The sequence below is a fragment of the Seriola lalandi genome, unplaced genomic scaffold (genome assembly GCF_002814215.2).
Source record: "Seriola lalandi dorsalis isolate HSWRI2012SDOR001 ecotype SW California unplaced genomic scaffold, Sedor1 jcf7180002054883, whole genome shotgun sequence".
NCBI lineage: Eukaryota > Metazoa > Chordata > Actinopteri > Carangiformes > Carangidae > Seriola > Seriola lalandi.
The window spans coordinates 1,498,518-1,525,766 of NW_019525658.1; the positions used below are offsets into that span (position 1 = coordinate 1,498,518).

The 27,249-nt window shown below is 42.1% G+C and overlaps 1 protein-coding gene across 1 annotated transcript; it reads left to right on the forward strand.

Moving 5' to 3' along the window:
- Positions 1–669: 669 nt before the first annotated feature.
- On the forward strand, positions 670–25,935 carry npdc1b (neural proliferation, differentiation and control, 1b). The gene is made up of 9 exons (XM_023397582.2): positions 670–1,012; positions 13,203–13,370; positions 15,613–15,702; positions 15,795–16,004; positions 17,768–17,834; positions 19,746–19,827; positions 20,371–20,450; positions 20,997–21,096; positions 21,738–25,935. Exons 1-9 carry the CDS (start codon positions 943–945, stop codon positions 21,807–21,809), a joined length of 939 nt encoding a protein of 312 aa, XP_023253350.1. The 5' UTR covers positions 670–942; the 3' UTR covers positions 21,810–25,935.
- The last annotated feature ends 1,314 nt before the right edge of the window (positions 25,936–27,249 follow it).

Below are 27,249 nucleotides of genomic sequence, written 5' to 3' on the forward strand. Positions count from 1 at the left end.
CTTGAAATTCTAGAAATGTAATATTGAATTATGAAATCCATATTGGAGGCAAATGCTTATAAAATGAGACCCAGTTCTGTACTGGCCCCAGATACGGATAAAACACATGGATCCGTGCTGGTCCATTGTGCCAAATGACATCAGCCCAGGTCCGTTGTGCGGATCTGGGCCAGATCTTATGAAGGCTGTGGGCCAGATCTGGGCTGAATCATGTTTGCCAACTTTGGCAGAAGAAGTGGGATGAGGACCGTCAGTGCAAAACATACTCTTGGGTTCAGGTTAGATTTAAATACACCATACACCAAAATACACTGTTTGTTTGGGGAGAAGTAAATTCACATATATGTGCACTTTGTAATATAAGTGAAAATGCAGAACATGTATTAATGCACTGTGTCAAACATAATGAAGGTAAATTGTCAATACAGTGAGAGGGATTTGAAGGGACACTAAGAAGGGGGGGGGGGGTCTTAGTAAACACCGCATCGTCTCATAGAAAATCATTTATTTGTTTTTTATGATGGACTAAAGTAAGACTCAACTACATCCTGTTCTACACGACAGGCGGCGGTATGCACCTAAAAGTTGGTAAGGCAAAGAAGAAGAAGAACGAGTGGAGTGCAGCGTGCTGACGTCACGAACTGGCTTGCCTCTGCTCAGTCAGTCAGAGGAGAGCATCAGTGCAGCAGCTGCCGGGAGCAGCAGACACAGGGACCCGGGGATCTGCTGCATCGTCTCCCGCTCTGCCGTCATCTTCTGACCGGTGGTTATTTATTCCGCTCCTCTGAGTCTTCTCCTCCCTGAGCACCAGGGGATGGGGGGGATGAGGGAATGATCAGCACCGACCACCCTCCGCCGTGCCCGCTTCCTCCTCCTCTTCCTCCAGGTCCTCCTCCTGTCTGTCTCTGTGTCCCTTGACAATCGTCGGAGCTCTTGTCCAGGATGTGGGCCCCGCTGCTCCGCCAGGCTGCGGTGTTTGCGGCCCTGTTGGCGCTGGGCATGTGCCTGACAGGTAAGACCTGCTGCCACCTGGTTGGTGGGTTGGTAAAGCTGCACAGGGCCTCCAGGACCGCTGTGCATCACCCTGTAATCCTCTCACGCCTTGGATCAGATGATGATAATGTTAGTGTTTGTGATGCTGTAGTGTCTCAGTGAGTGTATCACGGCCTGATTGTCTGTTTGTATAATATTTTGGTAAACGTTTAATATGAAATAATCCGAATAGAATGTGTCTGACTGACAATATAATGAGTCTTTAACAAGGAGCAGATCAAACAATTCATACATTTATTGAGAAATAGTTGACATTAATTGATAATCACTCATTTCAGCCCTAAAAAAATAGTTTAATTATTTTTTTAATTAAAGAATGGAGGATATAAAAAATATGTATCCATGTAATCCATGTACCTTTACTGTGAATGGAGAGAAGCCTTTTTGTCTTTTTTTCCCCCTTCATTGTTGAGATCTAGTGTTATGAACCCTCCAGTCTTAAGATAAGTGCTGATATGATCGGTCAATCAATTGATTATAGGTTAATTAAAAAAAAAAATGACACCAATTTTGATAATCATTCATTGGGCGTCTTTATCAACATAGAACCGTTATCTGGCTCCTGGTAAAACCATCACCTCTGGGAAATCTCAATAGGCATTTTCAGTACTTTATAAGCTGTTTTCCATAACGACCTATGTTCTTACTGTTTCAAGTCATATGTCACTTTTTTATAATGAATGATTTCACTCCTTTGACTTCTGGATCTTAAGTTATCCCTTACTTGTACTTCTACTTGTACTTTACTTATTAAGTATATCCATTTCATGCTAATACCCATAGCCTGTAAACAGAGATGGACGTAGCCTCTGTGATGTGACCCACAGGTTTCTGAAGAGTGGTTTTTGCAGTGTCTGACTCCGCCCCTAACTCCCAGCTAATCCAAAAATGGACAAAGAGGAGGGGTGTGTGTGGAGCAGAGACTTCGGTGAATGTTAGTTTGTGACAAACATACGTCCACCCACCTGTCACTCAAAGCAGCACGCCCTCAATTCTCCATTACTTTAAGCCTTAATAAAATGTAAACAGGTGAGTTATATAAACAGGTGTCATGAAGGAGGAAATTAGCTCTAGAGACCAAAACAGTTTTTGTACCAGGCTGTAAACATGTTGATTTCTGCTGTAAAGTTGGACATTTTAACATGGGAGTCTATGGGGACTGACTTGTTGTTGTAGCCAGACTCTAGTGGCCATTAGAGGAACTGCAGGTGTTGGTGCTTCAGTGTTGGCTTCATGTTTCAGCCTCAGTGGTTGTTGTTTGGTTTACCCTGATGAAAAAAGACAACAGTAATGCTGCAGTAGAGGTTAGTATGATCCTGTGTTCATATCGCAGCCAATGAGACTGTAAGACGTCATGGGAACATTTAGTATCATGACAGAGGATTGAAATATTAAAAAGCAGAATGTTTAGGTAAGTTGTGAAAACACCTTAGAACATACTGGTGATTTTTAAACGCTTTTACACGTCTTTGAAATGTGAAGTTGTGGTGCTTTGTGTGTTAGTACAGTCACGAGCAGCCATGTGCACAGACGACGGCCTCAGTGACTCTGGGCTTCTGAACCCAGTGATGATGTGTGCTGCTTCGTGTGGCTGTGAGACCGTACAATAGAAAAAAATCACATTAGGCAGTGAGGTGGGAGAAGGATGATTCAGGGCCACAGAAATGGACGGAACAGGATGTTTTTCAGGGTGTGTGAGTGGGTGTGATGGTGGTATCATGGCAGAGGTGTCGGCTGCGGCCTGGCTGTCCTCACAAACACATTCCTAATGTCAGAGCTCAAGAGCTCCCCGCCGCTGACCGTAGATGACGACCGTTTCACTTCCCACAATTTACCATGAGATCCACACAAACCCTTTCCTAACCTCGTCAGCTCGCAAACAGCAGTTTGAACATCATCAAACAGGCCAAAGTTAAGTGAGTGTAAATGGCATTTAGAGCATCATGTGACGTGACTGTGCCACTCTATACGGAAACAAGGATAGTCATATTGTTTAATGCACGGTGACACATCCTGATTACAGTCAGGCAAAGCCATGAAATAAAATGTACTGATCCATATGAAATTACACACCATAATGTAAACAGAGCCAGGGTTAAAACAATAGTGCAGTGAAATCTCAACACTGCTATGAACCTTCAAGCTTAATCACAATCTTTTTGAATTCTATCATTTAACCCAAAAGTCATGGTGTAAAGAACCGTGAAGAACTGAGGGAATTTCAGCTTCTTTAAAAGTATGAAATGCAACATTTTTGTGTCTTAGATAGTACTGGACCTCCCAGATGATCAGATATCAGTCGAACCTGAGAGTTCCCACCAGTGTGACTCGGTGACTCAGCCAGAGACACACACACCTGTTGTTGGAGTGTGAGATGGTGATCCGATCATCTGCTGTGTTCTGTCTTGTTGCTCAGTGCAGCTCTGCTCTTAACCTTGATGTCCTGACTGTCAGCCAGCGTTGTGTAAATGTACCACGCAGTGCACCTGTGTGCCATTTTCCTTTAACAGCCTATATATGTATGTATCAGAGTGGTTCATAACCGTTATTAATAGTATAAGTTAAACAGTTAAAATATCCTTATTTTGAGGTTTAATGCTTTAGTGGTGAGAGCAGTATTCTGACTGTCACACCAGAAGTGCATTATCCAGCACTGATCTTTATAATGACCTCATGAATTTATAACATAGAGCTTTTTGTATGTTCTTTAACCCCGTGTATTGATATTTGTAATGGCTTTCAGAAGCTCATCTATTCTAAATAGTACATTTTAATCTTGGCAGTTAACGAGCGTCAGCTATAGGTCAGAAAAAAAAATCCAAAATGATGTTCAGTGTTGATGATGTGAAGGCTCTGTGTGGTTTTGTTCTTGTGATATTGTGCCTCCTTGGAGTAAAGTATTGTCCTAATAATGCACCAGAGGGTGTAGTAACAGTAGGGCCTTCACCCTATACATACATACATACATAAAGAAATAAACGGGTCAGTGTTGTAAGTCATGTACAGGGGCAGAGGTAGAACAGATCTTTGTTTGTCCTCTGAGTTTGTAATCTGTGAATTGTTGATTTAGAAAAGCTCTTCCTTCAGGCTGTTGCTTTGGGATGTGGTGAGGTTTATAATTTGAAGCTGCCAGACAATGTGGTTCATCAACATGACTGCCACAGTGAGCACAGTGAGCTACACTGCCACGTCTTCTTCTTCCTCGGACGTGTGTTTTATAATCTGTGCAGCCCTCACAGGCGTCAGCAACATGCAGCTCGATCTCATTAAAGAGTCGGAGGCACCACCTAGTGGCACAACCAGGTACCACAGCAAACTGCAGAACTTTTTCTAACCGTTAAACTGCACGTCCTCATCTTCTGTATTGTCGGTTAATATATTTTTTATCAATTCAATTATTAATGGCAGTTAATCAATAATCAATTAATCATTGACGACCCTCTTCCTTTGGGAGTGATTACCATGAAATTCTGACATCTATCCCCGTCACTGCAAGTGTCCTGACACGAGGAGGACTCCTTAATTTGCAACTTAGAAGAACTTATGTTTCTGTATTTAAGATTAATTAATTTCAGTATTTTATTTAAAAACTCCTTCAAATATCACAGAATTTTCACCATAATTTAAAATAAGGCTCATTGCCCCTAAGCTTTCATGTTACTTCACCAATTTTAATATTTTTTAACCCATAAGCCGATAATTGAGAGAATAAGAACACATTAATTTATTCTATTTTAGATCCTTAATCATAAAATAATCAATGTGCAATCTAATGGAATTTGAATGTGAACACAGAAGAGCAGATATTTAGGCTCCTTGCTGATTGTCAGTTTGCAGTGTCTCTCAGTCTGTATCTTTCTACATTATTGGATCAGTCGAGGTCCTACAGATGATTTGATACAGCTAATTCATCTAAAGTACCATTCATTCACCCAAATCTCTGTATAAATTAGTGTATTCAAAAATCCCAATTACTGTTATAGAAACTATTTAAATATGCATTTTATTTTAAAAATACATTCACACCTTTTTAAGATATCTGAACATTATTATTTTTCTTAAATATGGATTTCAAATATATATTTGCATAAGTGCCTCCTGTGCCAGGTTGTCTGGTGACACATGTTAAGTATTTGTGCACATCAGTGACTCGGGACAGAATATGTCGGGGTTTCATAAAGGAGTTTCACTTTCACACACTTCGTTCCATTCCTGTCAGTTTGTGTCATTTCTGGAGTCACAGTCTTCCACCATTTCTTACAGTGCTCTCATATTAACACCGAAGCCGACGGCCTTTAGTTCGGCTTTCAAAGCAACAAGTCGTGAGCTTGAGCAATGTACACAATGCATTTGAACATGCATGGCCGTCATTCATACACACACCTACACATACACACACACACACACTTGTGCCAGTACACCATTGTCAGCGAGCTACCATGCGGGCTTAGGCCTGAAACATGGGGAGCAGTTCTGGGTTCAGTGTCTTGCTCAGGACTCATTGACGTGTGAATTACACTTGGGTTTAGGCCAGAAGGAGCTGGTGATGGTCTCCAGCTCAGCACAGCTCAGCACGTTTCAATTTAAAGACACAACTTTAGATAATTAGCTCTAAAATTGTTAATTTTAATATTCTGATTCTATTCTTTTATATTCATTAGAGTGTTAATATTTTAAGTAGAAAAAGAATACTTTTTACGTATAATGTCTTTCATTTGGAAAAAAACACAATACCTACTCTTACCGTAGTTGTAATGGAGCAGTTGATCATCTTTATAGTGCTTGATGTGAAGTTATTCATGTGTGCAGTAGCAGGAACATCCAGCCATGTTTTCTGGTGCAAAATCCTCTTCTATTACAATAATTAATGCAATTTATGGTTGGATTATATCTACAACAGTTGCATGAATGTTAGGTTTACAGAAGGATTAGCTGTATTTCAGTATGCACAAACAGGGGACCATGTTTTTCCCAAAGCGTCGGATCAGATTGTGGTGAGATCTCCCAGGAAATACTGAAACCTCTGCAGCTGGGCCAGATGCATGAAACTCTGTAGATTTATGACTATGAGAACTATGTGACGCACAAAATCAGAAATATACATACGCATTCTTTTCATCAGAATTATGAAGCCGTGCGTTCACATGGTTCCACTTCAGAAAATCTTACTCATTGAGAAACTGGGGGCATGAGCCTCATTTCCACTCCCACAATTATCTATAAATAGATGGACACTCTCCCTTAATCAAGGGAAAGTGATCAGACACAGAGAAGAAAGATGAGACAGAGGCGCAATTTCACTGACTGTGAAACAGAGGTAAAGGTTTACTTTAGTACAATCGATCTGATGTAAAGTCCTGTTTCACTCTGAACTTCATTTATTGGGACTGGAGAGTCTTAACGAGGCTCCAGGCTCTAACACTGAGATGAGTCAATAATCAAATAGTATCAAACAGTTACACAATGACTCACAATGTATAATAAGTACTTTAAACACAATTATTTCTGTCTGTTATTAATTGTAAAATTGTTAATGCTGTGTAAACAGGTTCTGTGAAGTTGGTTATTTTATTTTATGTTAAATTGCAAGTCTCAGCTTATTTTGTATTTTCACTGTAACTTGGATCACTTTGTGAAACCGTGTGTACGCAGGGTCTTTATAAAGATTCATTTACGTGCAGGAAATGATGTACGCCTGGTTTTTGTGTGTACGCATCATCTATGCATCTGGCCCCTGGTGTTCAGCTCTGCCGTGCAGCGTGCACACATGGTTGCAGGATGGAAAGACATTCATGTTATTTATGTCGTTCATGTTTTTCATTCCCCTCGTGTTTTAATGTTTTTAAATGTTGCGGATGTCTTACATTGCATTACTGCAGACGTGTTAACAGTCACGGCCTCACGCCCGCCCACCATGCAGCACCACTGTGTCTCTGCACCCTGTTGGCTCAGTGTGAGGATCAGCAGTGCCTCCACTCTCTCTGCTGCCTGACGGCTCCCTCTCAGTCAGGGCTGAGAGCTGCTCCCCTTCTGCTTAGTGTCTCCTCAGTTTGCCTGGAGCACTGCAACACAGCAGGTTTGAATGAGGCATTTTCATGTTTAAGGATTTAATAGTAGACAACAGAGCACTGTAAGAATGATGATTCATCAAAATACACTTCGTCATGACTATGCACTGTTACTGGAAAAGATGAAGAGTGACTCACTGATCATTGATCTGAGTATTCTGACAGAAGCTTCAGTGAGTTTTCTATTTCTGCTGAATTTACTGGGAGCGGTGTATTTTAAGACTCTTACTGTGACCTCCACTTGAAGCCGTGGATGGATGGAGCTGCTGTTATTCCACAGGATGTGAATCAGGAATAGAAAGCAGTGTTAATTGAATTTCTTTTATAATGTTCTTTTCTCTCCTCGGCTCATCTGGACCTAGTGTAAGGCAGAGCCGTCTTCTTCAGGTGATACAGATTCAACAACAGTCTTTACAGCACAGGTTGGGGATATGTTACCTTGCTGGAGGGCATCAGAAAAAACAAGCTGTTCTTTTCTTAAAGAGTTCTTCAATCTACGTGAAAATCATTTAGTCGACTGCTACTTGCTACTGCAGCTTCACTGACGTCAGCTGAGCAGATGCTCACTGCTGACTGGTAATCGAAAAACTAAACAGAAGTAAAAATGTTTTGACAGTTTGTGTCATTTGCCATCACCACAGCTGCTGACTAGTGAGCACCCCCCCTTTCTATGCAGGAACTGCACAGGTGATCAAAATACATATGAAAATACAGCAAACTAATTCAAATAGTGTCCATTTAATGGCAAGTGGTTAGCCTAGCTTGCTAGCTACCGCTGTCACTATGCGTAGGAACCTTCAGTATGAGATTCTCCAGTCAGTGGCCCCCCATGAAAGGTGACAGTATGGCTGAGGTTGGAGGTTCAAACTGAGTGAAATGAGCTGAAGTCTCTGAGCAGCAGCCACGATCAGAGCTGCTACACTTCTCTGCATGATAAGGAAAGGAGCTTCAGTGCTTCCTATCTTATTTCCTTCAGCATAGGAAACACTGGACTTTCCTTTAGGAAAGGAAAGGAGAAATACCATCCCACAATTCCTTGCTGCAGCAACATTTGAAACGACGCAACATTGTAGTTTCACCTTGGCAGACCTACGTAAATGTAGAAACAACAGAGCAGCTGTTTTATGTTTGAGATGACAAATATACGTTCATACTGTATGTTCTGGACTGTGTTAAACTATTTACTTAAGTCTGAATATAATATATTCTGGTTTCTTATTTATATTAATGGCTCAACTTCATCTCATATTCCCTTCACGTTTGCTTTGTTTTTGTGGTTGAAGTAAAAAAAAAAAAAGAAGAAGCCTAGTGTAAGTGCAGTCGGATTCTCTCCTTCACATCTTTCCCTAACCTCATGATGTTCTCTCTAAGTGAGATGAAACCAACCAACCAACATTTAGAGACTTGAGGCCTATAGCAGTTGTTTCTCCAAAGATAATATGCACAATATTTGCGGTATCATTTTAGTTGATATATTCTTACACGTGACGTGAGGATAACTGTAATGCAGATTGATTTTGTATCAACTCACTGCCACTTGGGGAAAATGAAAAACAAGCTGGAAACACAACATACTGTATCTGATGAATGGTCAGAGTATAATTCTGTCACTTCTGCCACAAGCGGCACCTTTCATGTGATACATTTGATCCGCAGTTAACACGAACATATCGACTAGTGCAGCTTCACGATCTAGAAAGAAACCTTTTAACAAATAAGACCATGAGTTAGACTGATGTCTGCTTCAGTGTAATACATTTATAAACCAGCAGTCCTGCCAGGGTCAAGTATGAGTTGAGACATTTGCAACACTGTTGGTTGTAATGCATCTGAAGGCTTGAAGGACATGTAATTCTCTTTAATCAGTAAAATTCATGTAATTCACTGGAGATGAAGAGAATGAACACATTTCACTTTCTTTGACCAAACAAGGGACAGGAGGTTGCTAGGAAACAGTGACTTTTGAAGAAAGTGTATTTAATACACTGTGATAATGTTACCGGTGCTCGGAGAGTTGGTGAACACCAGTGCTGCTGACTGAAGCACAAAAAGCCTAATAGCACCTGCTCTAATGTGCTTTACAGCCTTTTTTCAAAATAGCAGCGATAAAGCTTCTCAGCAGTGGCTGTTATTTGCATGTGGAGGTATTCAAAGCAGTGCAGCTGAAAGAGTTTTCACAGTGTGTGCAGCACACTGTGAAAAGGTGCACACAGACTTTGTCTCTTCATGTTGGCACAGTTACACAGTGCAGGGGTTTTCTGTTATGCAAGTTGTACGTGCAGCACAAAACAATACAAAATCTCTTATTAAGATGTGATCAGTCTTTGTGACAGTTTACTATGTGAACATGTCAGACTGAGTAATGTGTGTTGGTGTGTCAGCATGACTACACCAAAAGTAGTTCATTGACATTTTCGTTCATTTCTCAGGAAATCATTTACGGATCGTGGTATAAAAATATGCGACGTGTAGGATTGTTGTTGATGTAGTTGATTATTGTATCACCACTCATATCAACATACATCATGGTGGAGATATTTGCAAATGCTACTCGCCTGCATTTCACTGTCTTTGATGTTGAGTCAGGTTGGTGCTTACACGTCTGCAGTATTATTCTCACTGAGGTGTGACATCTGTGTGCTTCAGCCCTTTCCTGTCTTTGGGTCTGGCAATGAACTGAGCGCATGAACCTCATCTCAGGCCCACAGGATCTGACAGCTGAGAGAAACAGGGAAGCACACCCTCAGTGCCTCAGTGCCTCATTGCATCATCCAGTTGTAAAGCTTTGAATAGATTAGCGCCACTGTTGTAGTCTCCGAGGTTCGGCCATTGTGAGTGTGTATGAGTTGCACAGTTTGCTAGCTGCTTCGTCCATGGCATTAATTATAGTGCAGCTATAGGACCAAAATCCATGTGCACCCACATAGTGGTAAGCCATAAAAAGTATTAAAGTTAAAGTCTGTAATTCTATAGAAATGTGCACTTCACCTGCTTCCAGCTCACTGACAGTCTAATAATCATTTTCCTCGTGCATTTGTCATCCTTGCCTTTCTCTGCTCATTACAATAGCCTGAGACAAACCTTCCATCCTTGACTTGTGCGTTTGTGCAGTGACTCACCCCTTGATGATGTCACAACTCCTCAGTTGCCATGGAAGTCGTCATGGCAACCAGTGTCTAGGTTCCAGTAACAGAGACAGGAGGGATTCTGACGAGGAAGCTGAAGGGGGTTAATATTGATAGCTGGGTCTAATTATTTTCCACTCTGCAGGATGAAGAGTCCAGCTTTATTCTGCTCTTCACACAGGTGCTGTGCTCACAGGTTTTCTGTTATCCTCACAAGTAAACGGATGCAATATTACACCAAAACAACCAGTGCAACAGATGAAGTATCTGCAGCAATGCTCTGACTGCTCAGTCAGACTAATGTAGAGGTACAATGAGTCCCTTGTAACCTCTTCACCCTTTAAAACTGGTGTCTTCTCTCTTTTGCACTTTAATTATCTATATCCATCAAATAATTAAAGTGATGTATAGAGGATGAGAAGATTATAATGTATGATATACACCGTGCACACCTCCTTATTCATGCATAAACTCCTGGCTGAGGTCAGGAGCCTCACTTCATTTTCATATCAGAATGAGAACAAATGTGATCTGAGTGACTTTGAGTGTGGCACGATGTTGGTGTCAGATGAGCTGGTTTGAGTGTTTCTGAAACTGCTGACCTCCTGGCATGTTCTCAGCAGTCTGCTAATAGAAAAACAGAAATATAAAGATGTCACTTTAGGCACGGCCCGGCCAGCTGTTTACCCCAGTCTTTATGCTAAGGTAGGCTAACCATATCCTGACCAACAGGCACAGTTCACAGTTTACTGAAGTTTCATGTTGGATATCCCTGTTTATAATGCGTAATACATTGTTAATAAAGCAGAGAGAATTATGAGGCGGTTGCCTTTGTCAAATTTTGTGCCGCTTCCAGCACTATTATTTTTCTTGTTTTTCACTCTGTGGATTTCTGTGGATCGGATTTCCGATGTTTTCCCTTCATACAGGTGTCGTAGCCCAACCCAAAATTCTCCTGGTCGACTAGTAGTCCTTAGTTTAAACCATTATTCGACTATTCATTGCACCTTTATGTTATTCATTTAACTATTTAAATATAGTATATGGGGGGGGCATCAGAAAATGGTTTGAGTCCAGGGTTGAGAGTAACACTACTAACACTGCACTATATTACAGAGAAATACATAATAATGATCCTTTAGAAACGAAGCTGTAATGAATCCGAATGTGTCGGAACAACCAGCAAAGAGAACGTTAGAGTAAGTGGCCATGCTAAGTGGCTAATATTAGGCTACTTACATGTTTGAAATGATAAGCCGTGTTTGAGCTGATAGATGGACGATAGTTTGCGTGCTGCTTTCTCGGGGTTTGTCCTCGAGCCTCTTGAAATGATCCCAGACTTGTGATTTCCTGCCTGACATGCTGGCCTGTGTTTACTGTGTGCTGCAATGAACAATGTCTAAGATGACTGTGTGTGACAGTGGCCACTTCATGTGGAGTTTTATTTATTTCTTTTTTCCCTGTGACCAAGCGACTAATCAAAACTTGGTTGACTAAGACTCTTCTCATCAACTAATGTTTAGCCCTTCCTGTCGACCCTTAAACCCCCAGGAATATCCTCTCCCACCCGCACATTGTCATATATCAGACCAGGTAAGCAGCAACGGCCTGCACCCATTACAAAACTGCATCACAGCAGCAGCAGCAGAGACAAGGTCAGGTTTCCCGACCACATCTGCTCTCAACTTACAGGGGATCTTTTCCAAGCTGGCATTTTCCTTGCGATGTCTTGTCATCATCTCTGACCTTCACATACCAGTCAGTTTGTTCAGTTTTAGGTTGACTGCTTTGACTTCTGTGTCACTCTAGAATCAGATTTCCAGCATTGACTTTGTACTTTTTTGTACATGTATGGACTAAATGACCGTCTAACGAAAACACAATATAATCTTACGTTTGTAAAATGCATTTCAATGAACAACAAACAGAAATAGTTTTTTGTGCCATGATTAAGCTTTGGACAACTGATGTCACGGTCCATGTGATGTGTATCAGTATCACAACCACTAGGTGAGGACTCAAAAATCCTGGGAGGAAGCCGGAGAAACCGGAGAGAACTCAGGCAGACACAGGGAGAACATGCAAACGCCACACAGAAAGGCCCCAAGCTGGTGCTTTGAACAGGGCTAACCACCGCACCAACGTGCCGCCCTCTGGACTGAAAAATACACGACTCAAAGCAGCAATCAGAGGCAGGGTCTTTAATGGAAACCAGGTCAGTACACAGGAAGCCAGCCAGGCAGGGCAAACAAATCCAACGGCTGAGGCAAAAGACTAGGTCGATCAAGAAACAGGTCAGACACACAGTAGACAGAGAATGCTGCAATGCTTGCTACTAAGAATGATGACGAACAGGGAGCAAGCAGACTAAATACACAGGGAGGGGAAGACGAGGAGACACAGGTCCAACACATTAGGGGCGGGGTCGACAATCACAGGAGCGGGAAACACACAATGGCAGGAAGTGTAAGTCTGAAACGAGAGGAGAGGTTAGACGCACCAAAATAAGACGAGATGAAAAAAAAATATGACGAAAACAGAAAACATGACCTAGATATCAGGACGGAACATGACAATCAGTTTATTTTTGAAAAGCTTGATACCGCTCACGTGTTTGTATGGTAAATACAAACCAGCGGCTGGTTAGCTTAGTTTAGCTTAGCACAAACACTGGAAACAGGGGAAACAGGTAACAAAATACATCTACAGCTAAGTTTCTGTCTTCTATCTTGTTTACAAAAAGTGTTTCCTCTGGACTTAGTCAAGCTAGCTGTTTGTGCTAAGCTAAACTAACTAGCCTCTGGTGGTATTGCTTTAAAAACTCAAATTGAATTACATTTTCTATAATTGTCTCTTTTGTTTTTGAAAATATGAATTAAAGAATTCAGGTTGTTGTATTGAAAGTAAAATTTCTCCGAACGTTGTGTGAAGTTTTCTGTTATAACTTTATCCACAGGATCTCATCTGTGTCCCCGGAGTTTAGACTGTGCCCGGGCAGGACGCTACTTCTGCCAGCCGGGCAGCTCACACTGTGGCCCCTGCCTGCGCTCTTTGGTGGAGGACTCCCGTGGCCGATGTGTGGTCAAGAAGAGACATTCTTCTCACTCTGCTCAGATCATTAAAGGTCGGTGGTCAGTCCTCACTGTGGCTACATACATAGTACCAGTTCAGCTTTTACAAAATAACAAAACAACATGCACATTTTGCTCAAATACAATTATCCCATTTAGAAAATGTCATGTTAGATTTTACATTATCAATGCTGGGTAAACACCTGTGTCTTCCATACCCTGGTTTATCACACAGACTTTATTTTAAAAGCCTAGGCTGAATGAACCCTGAACACATCATCAAGGTTATTTTCTCAAACTGATTTCACAGATTTCACATCCTTTTATTTATTTTGTTTCTTCTTTTCCCCCTTTCATTTTTTTCCTGCACCATACAGATAATGTAGAGGCTTCTTTACCTTCTCATCCTCTCTGTCCTCCTGTTGCTGTTGACCCACTCCACCCCCCACACATCCATATATCCGTCTGTCCTTGTTTTTCATTTCTCTGTCCTTTCCCTTCCCCTTACTGCCGTCCACCCACACACAGTCTCACACACACACACACACACACACACACACACACACACACACACACACATATATATTCCTCCTACACCACAGACCCCAGGCAGTGAGATGATGCTCTGTAGTGCAGCACAGGATCACAGGAAGTGAATGGGCACAAGCAGTGGTTCCCTCATTGAAACAATCAAGACTGCAGGGTTTTTTTTCAGTTTTTTGCCACATGGGGCTGCGTTATCTTTTTGTTTTTAATGCACTGATTTTACCCTCCACAGTATTACACACAGTAACTTAAAGCATCAGTACTGATGGTCAGGTGATCTGTGTGGCTCAGATGATTTATTTTAGGAACAAAGATCATTTTGAACGTCAGCCTGACACATTGTCCAGGTTTCAGGTTTGTTGCTCCAGAGGTGCCTGGAGTCAGACTGAAGTCACTACTAGAATCACCTCCTCGTGGTTGTCTGCGTCCTCCACACATCCTTGTTTATCCAGAGACATAGAAAATATGAACCATTTGTGTAAAATTTTATCATAACTTCTGTGAAGTCTTGAGTTATGGCTAAAAATTGTTTTGTGAGCCCACACTGACCTTGACTTTTGACCTTTGACCACCAAAATCTAATCAGTTCGTCCTTGAGTCCAACTGAATGTTTGTGCCAAATTTGAAGCAGTTCCGTCAGGGCGTTGAGAGACACTGGGATATTGTGTCCTTGAGAATGGGACAGACGGACTACCCGAAAACAATAGGCTCTGGCTGATGCCGGCGCAGAGGAATAAAATCTTTAAATCTTCTAGCCAAACTAAGACTGGACCAACGCCACAGACCAGTCTGACATATCTTTGTGGAACCGGCCCCTGGTTGGTCGGCTGGTCAATGTTTCTGTTGATGGTGTCATCTGTGGCTCTGGGGGAGCTTTATCAAGTCTGAGAAAATAACCCTGATGATGTCATCAGCTTGAACTCTTAACAGAGTTCTGTGTTGCAAACTGGGGGTGTGGAGCTGGAAGAACATGGCTGTTTCTCCGATATTCTGGACATTCTAACAAAAGACGAATTGGAGTCTTGACCTTTACTAGAGTTGGGATTTCTCTTTCATGGGTGGAAGCAGCACAGGCAGGGAGGAGCCACAGGGAAGGATGACACAGGGAAGTATTCTGTAGGCAGGTGTAGATAAGAAAACAGGTGAGCAGGTGGGTAAAAAGACAGGAAAAGTGATATCTGGTGGGTGGAAACTGGCATGCCTGGGGATAAACATGGCCAGGGAGAAGTAGGTAATTAAAAATGTGTCATGTCTCTTGTGACTTCTCCAACTTTATGGAAGTACATTACCAAATCACTGAAGTGCTTCTGTAATTTATTATTTTACACCAAATGCTAAAAGACTGGATTTTGACCAACATAGGTTTCTGAAGGCTGATATCAGAGCCAGTATTTTGTAGATACTAAACCAGTGGAACAGCCACGTAAATACTGATTTACAACTTTAAGTAGATGCTGATCTTCTATGCATGAACTCATATACCACCCTCACCAGCATCAGATCACCTCAGACCAGCGGGAGCCAACAAAATGCTGATTAGGCATTCAGCCATCTCTAGCTGGGCTGGTTTTTCAACAGGTTTCTAGCAGCTCTAAAGATAAATGTTAAGTCTGTCCGATTTACTTGAAGTTTGGTGCATAAACATGCTGTTAATGTAGCACTGACAAAGTTCCCATATGTAGTAAATAGATAATATGAGATGATGACTCTCCACTCACTGGTAATTTTGTTTCGTTTGTGTTCCTCCAGGTAAGATGAGCACGTACCCTGAGCTGGATGAGGAGATCGACTTCCTGTCTGCCATCATCAGTGAGCAGAGAACTGAGGCCAGGCTGCCAGGTAGTGGATAGGCTACTACTTTACACCTGTTGGTATTTTCTACAATACCTCTGCTGATGTAATGGCTCCAAACTTTTCATTTATTTTCTCAGCTCCGCCCTCCCAGGATGTCTCTCAACCCATATCCAAGCAGCTCAGTGAGTCTGGCCACACCCACAGAGCTTCAACTGCAGCGCAGCCTACAAGCCAGAGTGTCCAATTCACCAGAGTGGCTCCACCCACCACCACCACAAACCACACGCCTGCTTTGCTCAGCGATCCCATCATCCTCCCCTACCCCTCCAACGACCGCGTCTTCATCAGTAAGTCTTTAACCACAACCTGCTTTGCTCAGTGACCTGAGCTCTGTGGTCACCGAGATTTGCTTTGATGATTCACAGGCAACACATTTATTAAAAACACTAAAAATAATATAACAGAGGACAGCAGCAAGCATCGGTCTGGCAGCGATGCACAGGAAGTTTCCATTATGACTTTGTGTTGTAAAGATGGACTGAAGTCCAGTTCCGTTCACATCTTTATTGTCCTGTGAGAGGACGTCTTCGCAGCAGGGCAGCAAACAAACAAAGTCATAACAGTAAGACAATAACACAAGCAAAAGTCCTATACATGCAATATAGAATACAATTAAGATTCAGGAGATAAAAGCAAAGACGAGCTGCAACAAATAAGAATACAGATAAGATGATATGCTAAGTGCTGGAGCAGATCTGATGATCTGAAATCATGTCATGCACAGCAGGTCTGTCAAGGAATATTCTAAATCCAATAACGTAAAGCTTGATTGATTGTGATTGTGAAAAATTGTCTGTCTCATGAGTTCTCACATAGGCCTGGGCTGCTGCACTGAATACACTGCATGACGGAGTCACACAATGTCACTTTCACTAATGGAAAATGAAAGCCGACCTGGCTGCAGAGAGAGGGACCTGCAGTCCCAGCCCCGTTTGGATTTTGGTCAGCAGATGGCAAAGTTGCGAAGCCTGGAGAAAAAGTTGTGCGCAAGCTATTTCCAATAGTTTGTTCCTGCAGTATCGGAGGCTGCATTTCTAGGACCTTACTTTTTCGCTCCAGCACCAACTCATGAAGAGGAGTACTGGAGGCTGATTTTAGGACCGCTCTCATAAAGGGTTATTCCACCCAAATACTACTTTCTGTCTTGTGGTTGCTATTAGCACAATTAGGGTTATATACAGGTAGTTGCATCTGGTTGTATTGGTTTGCCAATTCAAATGGTTCAAACCTGTGTTTTCTGTAGTAGGAATAATCAAACATCAGTTTTGTTTGCCAGCGTTAATGTGCTGTACAAATCATGTAGTGAACTGCAGCAGAAAAAGCAGGTGAGGCATTATGAGGGAGGAAGATTTCCTGTGATTTTAAAATTAGAAAATGATATCCCAATATGAGGTAAGCCACCTACGTATCTTTCATTTTTTCCAGAAAACATTGGCAGAGCGGTAATTCCTGTTACAAGTGTAAACAATGGGAACCATTCAGAATCGTTTGATTCTGTTTCCCACCACGTCCTAATTTTTCCATTTAGCTACGTCACCATGACAACAGTATTTGAAGGTCAAACTTTAGCATTTATCTGTGGCAGTGGCGCGGTTTGGTTTTTGCTTCAGTCTGTATGATCAGTGTGTAAAACACACATGCGCACACACACAACCAAAATCCCAGGAACAACCAGGATCTTGTTTCCTGGTAGTCAACCTGGAAACAGAGATGATGGAAAAAATCCATCTTTATGGAACATCAGACTCCAAAGCGTTTCGATCAGTTCAGTAAAAGACCTCCTTTGTCAGACCAAATGTTAGCACTGCACGCTGGGAAATCTCGTGGACTGTCCTCGAGTTAACAGAACAGAACTTGTGTTACTGTCAGTTAGTTCTGCTACACTCCATTACTGTCATCAATGCTGGTTTCACTGTTGTTGATAACCAGCTACACACACACTCCGCTTCAGACCCGTCTCCAGAGCAGTCAGGCATCATGTCGTCCTCTAACACCTTCAGACCCGCACAGCGTTCTCTTGTCCTGACTGTCTGTATTTTTTTCTTCTCAGCAATGAGCACCATCTTCATCGCGGCAGGTTCACTGGCTTTAATCATGGCCGGGGCCTGTTGGGTCAGGTAAGAATCTTATTCCTCTCTTTCTACTGCTTTAGACTCTCACTACACTGTACAGCCTGAAGGTCTGAATCTAAAATTATTGTTATTATTGATTAATATGCTGATTATTTTCTCAATTGAAATGATTAATTGGTCTATGAAGTGTTAGAAGAGTGACTGTTTTCCCTAACCAACAGTCTAAAACCCAAAGATGTTCTTGGCTGTATTTTAACAGTCCAAAGCACATGGTCTGAAGCTCATGGCACACATGCTGTTTTAACGGGAGAAAAATCAGACTCTGCTCCAGGTACATGGTTCAGAGGGGTTGTACTGAACCCCTTCATTATTCATGGGAGTGTGTTTGGTGTAACATGCAATAAACCAATCACAGTGCCATCTCCAGATTCCCTTTAAAAGCCAGGTGAGCTGCACCTTGCCGTATTGTTATTATAATGGTGCAGTGTTTCACACAGTTAGATTCTGTCTGCGGTCAGTTGATCACATATTGTGACTGACCAGAGAGTTTGGTCCAGACCAGTAAAACCAGTCCTGACCACTGAGACCTGGCCTGACCAGTGAAACCAGTCCTGTCCAGTGAGACCAGTCCTGACCAGTGAAACCAGTCCTGACCAGTGAGTCCAGTCCTGACCAGTAAAACCAGTCCTGACCACTGAGACCAGTCCTGACCAGTGAAACCAGTCCTGTCCACTGAGAGCTGGCCTGACCAGTGAAACCAGTCCTGTCCACTGAGACCTGGCCTGACCAGTGAAACCAGTCCTGTCCACTGAGAGCTGGCCTGTCCAGTGAGACCAGTCCTGACCAGTGAAACCAGTCCTGACCACTAAGACCAGTCCTGTCTAGTGAGTCCAGTCCTGACCAGTGAAACCAGTTCTGACCACTGAGTCTAGTCCTGACCACTGAGTCTAGTCCTGACCACTGAGCCCAGTCAGACCAGTGAAACCAGTCCTGACCAGTCAGACCAGTGAGACCAGTCAGACCAGTAAAACCAGTCCTGACCACTGAGACCAGTCCTGACCAGTGAGTCTAGTCCTGACCAGTGAGTCCAGTCCTGACCAGTAAAACCAGTCCTGACCACTGAGACCAGTCCTGACCAGTGAGTCTAGTCCTGACCAGTGAGTCTAGTCCTGTCCAGTGAGTCCAGTCCTGACCAGTGAGTCTAGTCCTGACCAGTGAAACCAGTTCTGACCACTGAGTCCAGTCCTGTCCACTGAGACCAGTCCTGTCCAGTGAGTCCAGTCCTGACCAGTGAAACCAGTCCTGACCAGTGAGTCCAGTCCTGACCAGTGAAACCAGTTCTGACCAGTGAGTCCAGTCCTGACCAGTGAAACCAGTTCTGACCAGTGAGTCTAGTCCTGACCAGTGAAACCAGTCCTGTCCAGTGAGTCCAGTCCTGACCAGTGAAACCAGTCCTGACCAGTGAGTCCAGTCCTGACCAGTGAAACCAGTTCTGACCAGTGAGTCTAGTCCTGACCAGTGAGTCTAGTCCTGACCACTGAGACCAGTAAGACCAGTGAGTCTCCTGACCAGTGACACCAGTCCTGAACAGTGAGTCTCCTGACCAGTGAGTCCAGTCCTGACCACTGAGCCCAGTCAGACCAGTGAATCTCCTGACCAGTGACACCAGTCCTGACCAGTGAGACCAGTCAGACCAGTGAGACCAGTCAGACCAGTGAAACCAGTCCTGACCAGTGAGCCCAGTCCTGGCCAATGAAACCAGTTCTGACCAGTGGGTCTCCTGACCAGTGAGTCTCCTGACCAGTGAGTCTACTGACCAGTAAGGCAATGAGGAGTTTACAATGCCCTAACTTTGAATCCACCATTGATAAAATCACAGAGACACAGCAATACATGCCAGTCAGTTCCAAATGCATTCAAAAAGATCTCCTCTAGTCATTTCATTTTTTCTGACAGGTTGCAGAAAGGTGTGCGTCTCACTCAGAAGGTGGACTTTGCTGCGTATGGACTGATTAGAGCCCAAAACTTTGACAGTTTGGTAAGCAGAAAAACTTCTATCTCTCCTCGATATAGTAACAGTAATGAGTCTAGTAACTGATAGTATCATATACCACAAGTACTATATTGTAATATATTGAACATTTTTTAGGCTTATAAATTTGAAATACTTTATCAGCGGCACGACTGTAATAATATAACTTACTGATGCCACTGTGGCCAAAACATGCAGATGTTGAATGTGACAGATCCTTTTTACAGATTACAGACCTGTTGTCCTACTGCTACCAAATCTGGAATTAAACCTATGTGCTTAACAACTTTCCACAAAGAACAATAGACCAGCATATCATAATATCTTCATCACCAATTGTCCGATTTCTTGCTGGGTAGCATTAGCCATTAAGCTAGTTCTATGTGTCTCGTGCCCCAGAAGGACCTGTCCTTTCAGCTGTGTCAGAACCCTGAACATGTGCAGTACAGACACATGTCAGAAAGTGCATACCACCTGAACCGTGTGACTGTGATGTGGATGAATACCACTGACTTTCTCATGGCCCCTCTGCCCCTCGGTGTGCTCTAGCCTGGGGACAAGAAGCTGGCTCACAGTGCTCAGATGTACCACTACCAGCACCAGAAGCAGCAGATGCTTTCCCTGGAGAAGTGAGTCATCCTCCACACACACACACACACACACACACACACACACACTCATCTTTCCTTGACATGTGTGATTGGCCCAATCCCAATGTCCCACCTAAGGCCTGAGCCCTGGAACCTCACAGATTTAATTGACGTCACCTGGTAAGTTACTGAGTGCAAGAGGCTGATAGGGTTCAAAATGGTATGAAGAGGAATTGGACAGCACTTCGTCACATATCACGGACAACAAGCCCTCATGGACTTACCGAGAACACACCTCCAAATCTGTGAGTCTGTGAGGGTGGACATTGGGATTGAGCCCTTGTCTCCTCTGTCATCCTCCCCTGCCTTCTCTGCCTCCATCAATCTGTCCTCTGAGTATTGTGTGACTTTTATATGTCTTTAGATCTACGTGTCTGTGCTTGCTTTACTGAAAACTGGGAGTCCAACATACTTGTGGGGTCTGACAACTTTGTTGGGCTTTATGTCAATATAAAGTGCGTGCGTGTGTGTGTCTGTGTGTGTGTGTGTGTGTGTGTGTGTGTGTGTGTGTGTGTGTGTGTCTAGACACAGGGATGAGCTCAAAGTTCCTGACTCAGGAGCATCAACAGACGAGGAGAACGAGGACGGAGATTTCACCGTATATGAGTGTCCTGGTTTGGCACCTGTGAGTAAATGATCTCCACTTTCATTACGTTCTGTGTCTATCATCAGATCAGTACAATCATCCACAGTGAGGAATCAGTCTTCAGTGGGAAACCCTCAACCAGACTTAAAGAACAAAATCATGGCAAATAAATGTATATCTTTCATTTTCAGTCATAATATTCATTTAACTTAAAGCTGCACAAATCAATAATATTTATATTAGCAATGGCTCAAATGACGATAGAACTGCAGTTTCCAGCAGTTCTATGGAGCATTTGCTTTAATTGTCCAGCCTGCAGTCTCAAGTGTTAAGGCCAGGCTAGTGAGCCCAGGAGACTGGAGGAGGATAGAAGAACATTTATCACCGTGTTATAGGAACAGCATTTGAGCCGTGGATGAGCATTCGGCCTGGGCTTGTGGTTGGTTGTAAGCAGGGTGTCAGGAGAATGAGTATTAGTGCAGTAAGATTCTCTCTGGACTGTGGTTGTCCACAAATTCTGCTTCACATCCTTCCACATCTTTCCTTAACGTCATGGTGTTTTCCACTGAAGTCAAGGACAAGTGGTTAGAAAAGGAGATTATTTAGATTTTTTGACATTTGATTTCTGATAATGGGCTATGTTACCCAGAATCCTCTCCCCTCTCTCTGTCCATCTTTAGACGGGGGAAATGGAAGTGAAGAACCCGCTGTTTGATGATTCCACCCTCTACCTTCAGAAGTTCCACAAGTAAACCTGGACATTCAACACTGCAGCACTTGTGTGTACAAATAGTTTAATTTACACACATCCTCAGTCCTCAGTCCAGTCATTTAATGGAGAGGATGGAGAGTATGAGGTACACGGAGGAGCAAGAGCAAGAGGAAGAGGAGTGCGTGGACAGTGAACGGACGTCACAGAAAGGTTTCTTGTTTGAAGCAGGACTGAATCTGGGACCAATGTCTCCCACACTACAGTCACACTCTCTTCTTTTTTATGTCATCACTCATTTTTCCTAGTTTTGTTTACAACTGACTTCTGTCAGGTAGCAGACACATATTCAATATAATATCCTTTGTCGATAGAGCAGAGTCCCATGCACATCCAGTTTTCTGATGCCACTAAGTTAAGTGCTTCTGTCAGTTAATTGATAGATATATATATTTACGAATAAGTCAGTACTAATTTATCAAGTTGTCATTGCAGGCTATGGTTTGACTGAAGTATTTTTTTAAAGAAATTTGATTTTAATATTTCATGCAGCACCCTGATCTCACTGTTATGTAGCTATTCAGTCTAGTTGCTCTATGCATGAATTGATGATGCTGTGTATGAAACATGGGAGCCAATATGCATTAACAGGTCTTACAAGTTTCTTGCTAACTTGAATGATTTCAAAGGAATTTGAATCTCTCTATGTAGAACTGGGAGACTGAGCGAGGCCGTGCTGTATTTATGCTATCTGACTAACGCGGCTGGTCCCCATGGTTTTGTGATCTGTATTTAGCTGCTAACGTGTACAGGAGAGAGATCTTACCTCTCACTCTGTGTTCATACACATGTTCCTCTAGATTCTCCAGTGCTGTGTCAAATATTGAGCTGTTTGCTTTCTTATCATTGACTGTGTTTGCAGGGTTCCTACACATGTGGACAGTCTCAGAAAAGTTGTGATGTTCAAGTTTTGAAAACATTATACCCATTATATGTGTTGTGCATAATCGTTTTTAACTGAAATGTAATAGTTTTGTAAATTAAAGGTGCTATATGTAAGTTTTTACTATTGCTACATAGCTAGCTTTAGCATTAGCAGCTAATTACTTACTTATCAGTGTAGAAGAAACGTTTGCAAATTCAGCATCAGACTTTATTCCTTTATTCACCAACAGCTGTCTCCAGAAGTGGAAAGCAAGTGCGATTTTAAGCCTCGTTTTGCTTCTGTTTCTATCACCTCTTTTCTTCTACTTCAGTAAGCATGCTAATCAGCTCGCCCCGGCCCATCGGTGCCAACACTACTTTGCGATCGTGAGTCACTGTAGCATCTAGTCTGCCCTCAGTTCAGCATGAAAGGACAAAGAAGTAGCACTGCCAAGAGGGGCGTATTCTACGACCGAGTATTGGGGCCACATTGAAGGAAAAAATATCAGAGATTTCGAGAATAAACTCGTTTAAATTTTAAAAATTCATAATATTTCATAATATAATGAGAATCAAGTGGTCATTTTAGGTTCCGTTTGTTTTAGAGGGGAAATATAGGGGGTAGGGGAAGCTTTAAAATGAGGAACGTGTAGCATCCTGTGAAGTTATACTGCAGCAGAGGTTTCACAAATAAAGAGATACTCACCATAATCATCATCATCATCATCATCATCATCATCATCATCATCATCATCATGACATTGAAAAGATTGTCAAGAAACTGAGTCTATTCTATTGTTAGACAGACAAACAGCAGCTGCCAGAAGCAGCTCAGGCTGCCACTGACTGTCCTTTCACCCGTTTGATTGGTTGATTGTAATATTCCTAAAAAATTATGTTATTTTCAACTTCAACTTTTCAACTTTATGAATTTTTTCTTGAAATATTAAGATTTTAGATTTCCTGTTTCCTCAATGTGGCCCTAATACTCCGTCGTAGTATTTTGACCTTTTGACTTGTAAACACACCGTCGGCTGAAACTTCTGGCAAGTGACCATTATCATTAACACCACCCACTTAGAATAAACTTAGATATAGCACCTTTCAGGGGAAAGCAGAGAGCATCCAAACACTGTAACACAAGTCCTAAACTTTTATTAGAAGTGAACAGGCGATGTTTCAAGTCTGCCAAGTCTTTGTCAGGCAACACATGACAAAATGGAAGGTGACATCATGCTAATGTCAAGGACAGGCAAAGCAAAATGACAAGAGATAAATATTTGTGTATTTTCACACATATATTAGTATTGGAGAATATTTCAAAAAGAAGGGTCACGGCATAATGTCAGAATATTGTTGAAGATGAAATACACTCAATACACTCTGAAAATAATGGTAAGACAGACAGAAATGTAGGGCATTGTTATGCCTAGGAGGAACCTGTGCATATCATTAAAAAAAAGACTCCCCTCTTATCCCACTACTAGGACGACCAGTGCCACAGCAGATTCCAGTCCAACAGAATAGGTTTATTCATTAATTAAGGTAGAAATAGGTGTTGGGGTGACCATGGCCACAACAACAAACAAAACCATCTATAACAGTATCCACTAACCTACTTAAACTAAAGGGAAAAAAGAAAAGAAGGAAACATGCATCAACAATATGGCTTCTCACCCCTACAGCTGCCAGGACTGCATTTAGAGGATATTGACATTATTTACAACAAAGATCAATCAATCAAGATAATACTGAATCGGCCCGTTTGAGAGCCAGGTGAAAGACAAAGAGAATCTGGCATTGGCAGCTGCCATTTTAAAGCAGCCGCCACCTACAACTCAACATACTTGCATACATGCTCAAACACAGAACAGGTAAACAGCACTACCCTAAAGCAGGGAGAGACAACAGCTGTTGTGCTGCTGTTTGTGATTCTTAAATATTTTGAAGTTGAGAATTTTGAAATTAAACTTACTGGAAAAACATCCAAATGTGCTTATACAAAGCAGACATGGCAACTGTGGCCAGAAACCAGAGCACCCAATCAGATGTTCCAATTTTACAGGTTTACAAGATACTGTGTTTTCTTTAAGTATGTTGAGTTGTAGATGGTGAAAATGATCAAGAAATACTCTATCTTACAATCAGGACATAATTAGTACAATTCCATTTTCACAGTGTTACATTAAATTTCATTATGGCAATGGGAACTAAAAAGTTATATTTAACCTCCACTGTGGTAATTATATATTTTCAAACAAAAATAACATTCAGATTTTTACATTTGAATTTTCTCACACACAAGTTGCACTCAAATGAAAAATAAAAGGTATCTCAGAACTTTAGTGGGCAGATGTAACAAATGGACCAATGTAACTTTGGTTTCCCTGATACCGATTCAGTGCTAACACTGAATGTTTATAATGATATATATGACACATGACAGATTGGATTGGTGCATCTACATTGGATATTCTCTGCTTTTTCCTTTACTGGACCTGCTCCCCTCACCTGGCCTAAATACTGCATAGGACTGGAAGTGCACACCCACCTTTCTGTATTTTTGCACAGGCCACAGATGATATTACACACCCAGGATGACTCTTCAACTCCAGTGGCCATGGCTGTAACTGTGGCCTCTCGCTGTTGTTTCTCAGGAAAGCCGCACTCTGTGGCACCTCTCTTCAGCCTGCCCCCCCCCCCCCACAGCATCTCAGCTCTCCAACAGTGGAAGAGCATAATCAACTGTACTTGACCTGCACACGTACACAAGTGTCAGTATGTAAAAAGAAACATGTACAGCAGATACCAGGAAGTATTAAGATGGGAAAGCTTCAATTGTGTTGTGAAGATGGTTTATTCTAACCCACTGAGCTTGTAGAACAACACGCAGGACAAATTATTGGTTGGATGTATAAGGAATTAGCAGAAAAGATATCATTCTCATGTTGTTTGCCTTTTTTTAATGATACCTGGCTCTGCTTTCCCTTCACCAGTGCTGAGAGCTAAACAACCTAAGCTGCTTGTCTTGTATTGGTCATTCTCTCTCTGATGATGACGAGGTCTTGTGAAGGAACTCTAGAACAAGTAATGAGGCTAGCTCTCTTTGATAAAGAGAGTTTTCAGACTACATATAATAAGTTCTATACACTAAAGAGGACTTCTTTACCACTATGTTTAGCATGCATGTGGATATAACAGAGCTGAAATGAAAGAAATAAATATTTATATAATCTGAAGTCTAACATGGTTTCTTGTGTGTCTTGTTTTTCAAATGAAATAATCACACAGATGTTGGGGGAACATTATTTTCATATTTTGAAGGCTTCATTCACCCCAACCACTTCACCCCAACCACAACAGGGACTATTTTATTCCTCCGCACTGGCGACAGCCAAAGCCAGAGGCATATTGTTCTTGGGTTGTCCATCCATCCGTCCCATTCTTTTGCACAATATCTCATTAACTCCTTGATGGAACTTCTTCAAATTGGTAAAAATGTTCACCTGGACTCAGGGAATGGATTTCACAACACTTTCAACAGTCATGACAAAATTTCACACAAATGGTTCATATTTTCTATGACTCTGGCTAAACAGGGGTGTAATCTGAAACTAGTCTGAGTGGCGGAGGGATACAACCACAAGGTGGTAATTCTAGTTTCTCTCTTTTTTGAGGGCATGTTATGACTTTATTGGAGACAGGAAATGTGGGGAGACGGTGGAGAGTAGGGGAATGACATGCAGCAAAATGTGTCCAGCTGGGAGTCGGACCGGGGACTTGCTGCTCAGGGCTTTTGTGTCATTGTGGCATCCCCCATAACCATTTGGCTCACGTCACCCCAGGGACTATTTCTTGGGTTGACAGCAGTTCCAAATAAAACCAGGCCATTTCTTGTGGAAATAGATACTGCTTTGGAATTTTAAATGTAGTTTTTCAACGCTTTTAGCAACAAAAATGAAGCTTTGGTGAAAGTTGAATCAGGAAGATCTCTTCCCTCACTCTCCTAGTCCCAGTCCTATCTCTTATCTTTTTATGGGCTTACACTTGATGACGATCAATGGAGTCTAATTAGCAACACCCTCCCTGTTGCTTACCTCTATAAATTTTGTTATTCACTTCCATTTCATCTCTCATTATTGACTCATGACTGCAGTGCTTTGTAAATGAGACACTTTAAAATATGCTTCATAGAGGCTAAAAAAACAAAACAGTGTTGTTTAAAAACTGGAGGATTAAAACAGTGGTAAAAAGCGCCATCTGGTGGCACAACACAGTAATCCCAGCCTACAGTGGGATTAAATCATCTGTTAGAATGATCAGATGTGTAGCTCTCGTCTCAAAAATGAGAAGTAATAACACAATGAAGCAAAAACTACATGTTCTGCATTGATCATTTTAATTGTCTTGATTTAGAATGGCACTTTATTTATCAGTAGTGGAGGAATGGCCTCTTTTAGTGTTGAGGGTTAGTATATACTTGTTATACGGGACACGTCCGGAGGCCCCTAATGTAGAGCCTCTGTGTAAAATGAAAGAAACAGCTAGCAGTGTACTGT